This window comes from Penaeus japonicus, unplaced genomic scaffold, assembly GCF_977035675.1.
Source record: "Penaeus japonicus unplaced genomic scaffold, GWHDUDI00000001_assembly GWHDUDI00000032, whole genome shotgun sequence".
Lineage (NCBI taxonomy): Eukaryota > Metazoa > Arthropoda > Malacostraca > Decapoda > Penaeidae > Penaeus > Penaeus japonicus.
The window spans coordinates 24,923,919-24,931,418 of record NW_028234434.1 but is presented as its reverse complement, the minus strand read 5'-3'; the positions used below and the strand labels follow the sequence as shown (position 1 = coordinate 24,931,418).

The 7,500-nt window shown below is 37.9% G+C and overlaps 1 protein-coding gene across 1 annotated transcript in view; it reads left to right on the top strand.

The window, feature by feature from the left end:
• Window positions 1-3,154, top strand: part of LOC147467970 (hydroxylysine kinase-like) — a 10,797-nt gene extending 7,643 nt beyond the window's left edge. The window contains 4 exon segments of the mRNA XM_086556511.1: window positions 760-934; window positions 1,385-1,521; window positions 1,523-1,660; window positions 2,388-3,154. Of these exon segments, the coding sequence (XP_086412637.1) occupies window positions 760-934; window positions 1,385-1,521; window positions 1,523-1,660; window positions 2,388-2,576 (639 nt within the window). The 3' untranslated portion in view covers window positions 2,577-3,154.
• Window positions 3,155-7,500: the final 4,346 nt, after the last annotated feature.

The following is a 7,500-nucleotide window of genomic DNA, read 5'->3' as shown; positions in this document are numbered from 1 at the left end:
ATCTCAAAGCTAAAATGAAAATAGAAAGCGATACAAGAAATTTATATTATATGATTTACTTAATAATACAACAATAGGACTGTTTAGCTCATATCTGTAATGTCTCTTTCACTTATGAGTTCAAAGATATCAAAAGCCAGGTAGAAATATCAATGGATTAAGGACATTTGTATTCTCTCATTCACCTAAAGATAAAAAGAAAACTAAATGAAATATTTCTTTCGCTTAGTAATTCAAAATTGAACATCTCAAAGCCCTGGGAGAAGTACTATTAAATACTTACATTTCTTATTCTCTCACTCACTCGATAACGAAGAGAAAACTATTTTCTCATAACTGTATTGTTTTCTTCGTGCAAGAATTCAAAAAATAAATATCTCAGTGCCCAGATGAAAAAAAAAAGAAGAAGAAAAAAAAAAAAAAAAAAAAAAAAAAAAAAAAAAAAAAAAAAAAAAAATATATATATATATATATATTTATATATATATATATATATAAATATATATATATAAATATATATATATATATATATATATAAGACATTCTCTCGATAATGAAAATAAAACCTTATTCTCATATCAATATTATCTTCGCTCAGGAGTTAAGAAAGCCCAGACGAAAATACAAATATTTGCCAAACATTTTCATAATCACATTCCCTTGCTAACGCCAAGAAAAAAAAAACGCGTATCTATATTATCATTCTCTCATTTACTTGACAATGATAAAAAAAACTCACATATTATCACCATCGCTCAGGAATTCAACAATGAACATCTCAAAGGCCGGAAGTTGATCTGGATGCTGGAGAACACACCGGATCTGACCAAGTTTATCTTCGCGGTGAGGGACGAAAGCAGATACAAGATGATAACAGAGATCTTAGACGCTTGGAACCAAAGGGTTGTTCCCCTTTTGCCCACCTTGGATAGAGGTAAGATGTGTTCCTTTTTTTTTTGTTAGTCATGGCTTTAAATAGGGGATTTTTTAAGTGTTTTTTTTATGTTAATGGGGTGGGTTGTTGTGGGTTGAAGTGGGTGGCTGTGTTATGTGTTATATTCTGGTCTTTAAGATTCACTCATAAATACATACACAAATAAATAGAATTGAACAAATACACAAAATGAACAAATAAGTAAAGTAAACAAATAAATGAAATAAAGAAATAGATTAAGATAAACAAATATAGAAGATGAACAATAGATTAGATTAAAAAAAACATATAAACACACAAATGAACACACAAAACAAACACACAAACAAACAAACACATAACCAACCAACCAAACAACCAACCACCAACAAAACCAACAAAACCAACAAAACCAAAAAAACAAATAACCCCCACCCTCTCCTTCCACCCCCCTCCCCCCCTCCCCCACAGGCATGATCCACGGCGACTTCAACGAACAGAACATCATCGTCGACGCCACCGCTCCAGAACACCCGGACGAGTACCACGTGTCCGCCATCATTGACTTCGGCGACATCCAGGAATCGTGTTACGGATTACGCGACGGACGTCTTCGAGGTTGCTATCACCATCATGTATCTGATGATTGAGGTTGACGAGATGCCTCCCAATGATGCCGGCGGGCATGTGTTGGCTGGGTATCTGAAGCATAGGGCTCTGTCGGAGGTGGAGTGGAGTGTTTTGAGGGTGAGTTGGTTTGGGGTTTGGGGTTGGGGGTTGGGGTTGGGGTTTGGGGTTTCAGTTGGGGTTTGGGGTTTGGGGTTTGGGGTTTTGGGTTGGGGTTTGGGGTTGGGGTTTGGGGTTGGGGGTTGGGGGTTGGGGTTTGGGGTTTGGGGTTTGGGGTTGGGGTTTGAGTTGGGGGTTGGGTTTGGGGTTTCTTTTTTGGGTGTTTAGTTTTTGTCTCTCTCTTTCCTTCTTCTCTCTCTTTCTCCTTTTCTATTTCTTTATCTCCATCTTTCACTCTTTCTTTCTTTATTACATTAATTAATTAATTAATTAATTAATTAATTATTAATTTAAAAAAAAAATTTTTTTTTTTTTTTTTTTTTTTTAAATTCCTCTTTCCTCTCTCGCTCCCTCCTCTCTCTCTCTCTATTTCTTCACTCACTCCATCTTCTCGCTATCCTCACTCTCTCCCACTCTTCTCCCTCTCCTCTAACCCGCTCTCTCTCTCTCTCTCTCTCTCTCTCTCTCTCTCTCTCTCTCTCTCTCTCTCTCTCTCTCTCTCTCTGTAAATGTATGTGTGTGTATGCATGTGTGTGTTTGCGTGTGTGTGTGTTTGCATGTTTGCGTGCGTGTGAGAGAGAGCGTTTGCATATATCAGAACAACCGAACTCAAACATAGTAACATGATAAAAACAACAACAACACATCCCTCTCCCTCCCTGAACCTAACCCAAGGATCTCCCCCCAGGAATGCGTGGCCGCCCGCTTCGCCCAAAGCCTTGTAATGGGCGCCTACAGCTACGAGCAGGACCCTGGCAACGAGTACCTCCTGACGACGGCGCGCAGAGGCTGGGACGTCCTGGCAACCTTCTGGTCGGCGCCGAAGGAACAGGTCCTTGCTCGCTGGAGGGAGATTATTCGCTCGTATGAGAAGTAGGGCGGGGATGAGGGAGAGTGTGGGTGGGTGGTGTGTCCTTAAGTAGGCGCGTACATGGGCGCGTTTGCATAGACACAAACGCACAGGTACAGGCGTGGACACATAGACATGGATGCAGACACATAGACATAGACATAGACATAGACATATAGACACGGATGCAGACACATAGATACAGATACAGACACATAGACACAGATACAGACACATAGACACGGATGCAGACACATAGATACAGATACAGACACATGGACACAGACACAGACACATAAACACAGATGTAGACACATAGACACAGATACAGACACATAGACACAGCTACAGACACATAAACACAGATGTAGACACATAGACACAAATACAGACACATAGACACAGATACAGACACATATACACAGACACAGACACAGATACAAAGACGAAGAGACACAGAGATACAAAGACACACAGACGCACACATACACACTCACGCACACGCACACCCAATCCATTTATACAGAGAAGTTGTGCCAGTTTTGTTGATTGAAATGCTGTTGATATATGATTTTTACAATATATATTAAACTTGATAAAAGCATAATGAAATTGACGTTATAAACCTATTTTCATTGTATGAAACAAAATTGTATTCACTGCAGTAATGCCAGTATTACCAATACTAGTATCATTATTACCACTATTAAATCCGAAAATAATGGTGACAGTCACACAATAATGCTGATATGGAGTAATAATAACAATAACTATGATGACAAAATGATGATTATGATAATATTGATGATCGCAACAATATTCAGATGATATTAGGAATATAAACTAAGCAATATTTATCACATCACAAGTACATTGCTTCATTCCATTTTTTTTAAGCAGACCACTTGCCTGATCACCATTTCTGTCATCCGGCAGCGAGTGATTTTTGAAGTCCGCTTTTCGGGTTCCGATAGGAAAATTAAAGCAATCTTATGGGAAGTGAAGGTAACAAATATGACCACAACACTTCATCCATTTATTCAATAGAGTTACACCTCCAAAGATTGGTCTTGAGGCATTCATTCATCATCATAACGAGGCAGTTATTTTCCGACAGTCCAGTTACTTCCTTGATGTCTGCAAAACCCGTGTTGGACTTTTCTCTCCATGCCAGGTTCTTCACTCCGTGCAATATATCCCACAAAAAATAATTTTCTTCTTTCTCGATCACTGACAGGCTTCTTAATGTTATAATTTTGTTTAATACTCAACAACCGGTGTGTCTATCCAACCAGCTAACACGGAGAAGGCGACTAGAACCCGATATGGGAATTATAGTTTTTGAATCAAGGTCACAAGGGGTCAAAGGTAACTCTTCTCATCCTTATGATGTTGGTCCAGTCGGCTTCCATTTTGGGCGAGTGTGAGTGAGACTTCGCTATGGGGGGGGGGGGGGGGGGGGGGGGGGGGGGGGACACCAGCCCCCCCCCCAGGGGGGTTGGGGGGGGGGGGAAAATATTATTTCCTTATGGACTCTAGTTATCATGTAGCCATAATATGCAGAATGGAATTGTAAGATACTAATTGTAAGATAACTAGACTTGTTGTACGTTTCTGATTTGAGATCCGTGTGTAGAGTGACTCTTCGAAGAAAGTATAAAAATGACTTGATCAGAGAGTCGAGATTGTAGCAGTTTCATGCTTCATCAAAACCTGATTAGATATCATAAATAAGCAGAATAAAAACCAAAGCGAACAGAGAGTGAAAAGAGAAGATAAAAACATTATAAATTCGACGTCAGGTCTGCGTTCTTTTGAAAAAAATACATAAAGGAAGGGGACGGGGGATGCTAGGACAGACGTGAAGGAGGGTGTGGGTATCCCGGCTTTGACTGGCGTTATAGTGCCAATGGTGGGATTTGTTCGTTTTCCTTTTCTTACTGTCCTTGTCTCGTGCTTCCTCTGTGTTTTGCGTTTGACTTCTTGTTTACAGATTTAGCTGTCCTATTATGGTTGGAGTTGTCTTCTTCGCCTTCTTGGTGTTTTTTTTATTTATTTTTATCCCGTTCCTCCTTCTTCTCCTCCTCATCCTCTTTCTCTTCCTCTTATTCAGCTATCATTCTTACCCTTCTCCTTTAACTTTTCCTTCCGTCTTGTTCTACTTTGGTTCATTTGTCCCCACTACCTCCCTCCCTCTCTCCCTCCCTTACCCCCCCACCCTCTCTCTCTTACCCCCCCCACCCTCTCTCCGCATCTACAATCCATCCTCTGCCCTCTTCTCCTCTCTCCCCTCTCCCATCTTTCCAATCACTCCCATCCCCTACTCTCTTCCTCTCTCTCTCTCTCTCTCTCTCTCTCTCTCTCCCTCTTCTTCACTCTCTCCCGCCCTCCCTCTCTTCCTCTTCCTCACTCTCTCTCTCCCCCCCCCCCCACACCACACCCACCCCACACACACACAAACACACACCCCAACAAACACACACCCCCATCTCCTCTCTCTCGCTCATCCTAGATTCCAGTCCCCATATACATGTTTGAAGTATGCAAACGTGTGTGCATCTGTTGCAAGTTTGTAAGTTTGGTGCTTCCTCTAGCTCCTTTCAAGAAGATTGGCCAAGTTGTAAAATATTTACTTTTGCACCAAAGTAAGTAGTTGATTCGTAAATTTGACAACCTATTTTCTAAGCAGATGCAGAAAGATAGCTTTGAATTGTCATATGACATGTTTCTATGTAGATTATTATTTCATACAAAGTTTATCTAAAATAACATTGTTGAACGACGTAACTGAATAGATAAATGGTAGGACTTTGAATACATTAATTTCTATAGAAGCCTTTTTATGTATGCCATCAGTTTGAACTATATTTGTGTCAGTACTTTTAGCGCTCCCGAGACACTAACTGATTTGCATGCTCTTATGGCATGAATGATGAAAAAAGAGACGTATCAAATATGTATCATTCGGTTCTGTTGATCTAATTTTGCACTGCATTATTCAAAGCAACAGACTCTTAGCTATATGTACTATTAATGCTTTGGCTTGATGAAATATGTATCTAGAATATGCTGTGACCTTTTGACCTCTGGTGACCTTAACATTAGCTCAACACTTTAACTATGAATATGTTACTCAAAGTGGAATTTCATGATCAACATAATGAGGCTTATATCCTTTTATTAGTCGAACTGGAGAAAAGTAATGATTATCTTTTGTCTTTAATCCTAACCTTTAAGACACATGTAGGGACTAAATGTGGATTTTTTTTCATTGAGTGCTGCTTAGAATATGAGAGAATAATAACAATAATTACTTAATAATTTAGGATGTGGGGACAGGCTCTTGTGATTTTCCGGTAATATTGTGGCTGTTTATTGCGTTTTTTCAATTGAATAGACAGGCTAAAATGTTGATCTGAAGTGCTTTGTGAGTCATGTGAGAGAAATGGGTGAATTTTTCATTTGACTTTAATTTCTTTTATCTTTATGTATTTGTGATCTCTCTTTAAGATTATTACATAAGATGATTTTTTTCAAGACTTGTGTTCTGAGAGGAAGCTTGGCTCTCTCTAAGATGGACAGATCAAATGTTATGGTTATTTTAGCAAAATAATAGTGATAATAATTTTGATGATAATGCTTAGGAGAGAAATTATAACAATAATGAGGTAGATGATAATTATGATAATGGTAACGATAACCTTCATAATAATGACAATGATAATCATGATGATGATAATAATGATGATGGTGATAATGGTGATAATAATTAAAATGATAATAATGGTGAAGGTGATAATAATAATAGTAATAATAATGGTCATAACAAAAATAATACTGATAACAATAAGGATGATAGTGAAAATAAAGATAGCTATAATGGTAATGATGGTAATAATAGTTATGAAAATGGTGATAATGATAATGATAATAATGATGGTAATAATGACTAGCATAATGATAGTACCAATGGTGATGATGATAAAAAGATCAACAAAGGAAATCAAAATGAAATGAGGACAGCAGTGATAAAGAAATATAAACAATAGCGATAAAAATAATGAAAATGACAAAGACGACAACGATGATAGTGAGCAAGAGGGAAATGAAATGGAAAAGTATATATATAAAGAGATCACTCATAATCTTATATATATATATATATATATATATATATATATATATATATATATATATATATATATATATATATATCCGTACATACATACATGTGATACATATGAAGACTTGAAAATCCTCTACATTCTAGCCGTGTGGCTTGGCTATGTCATCATTGGCTAATCCAGATCATAACTAGGAATGTTGCACATGGGAATTCTACTTAACCTAACTGCAGTTGAAATTCAGATACATATTGATAGGATTCCCCCGCTGCCACCAGATATAGGATCCTCATGGATTCGTTATAGGTACCTTTATTAATGAAGTTTAAGGAAAATGTTGGCGTCCTTATTAAAGTGATGCGGCTTCATATATATATATATATCGTATACTAAGTCATCGCCCAGAGAGAGCGAGAGTTCACAAAGTGTTGTCCATGATCGCAAACATGAAGAGGGTATTCGTGATAAGGTGATGAAGATAATAAAGAAAATCATCACAAGTATCACAAGGTCTGTTGGGGAATTTGCTTAGCTGGTATGGAACCTCTACTCAAGGTAGGATATAAACTGGTATGAATTTAACAAGCGGCCACTAGATGAGGGCCAACTCTAACTGACTTGAAGAAATGCTGTACAAAATAAAGATTAAAATACTTGAAGAAAGAATAAAAAGGAGGCGACATGATTATATATCATAGTTATGTCTCTGGAACAATGAAGTTAGACACACAAGAATAAAAGAGGAACAAGAGATCACACACACACACACACACACACACACACACACACACACACACACACACACACACATATATATATATATATAT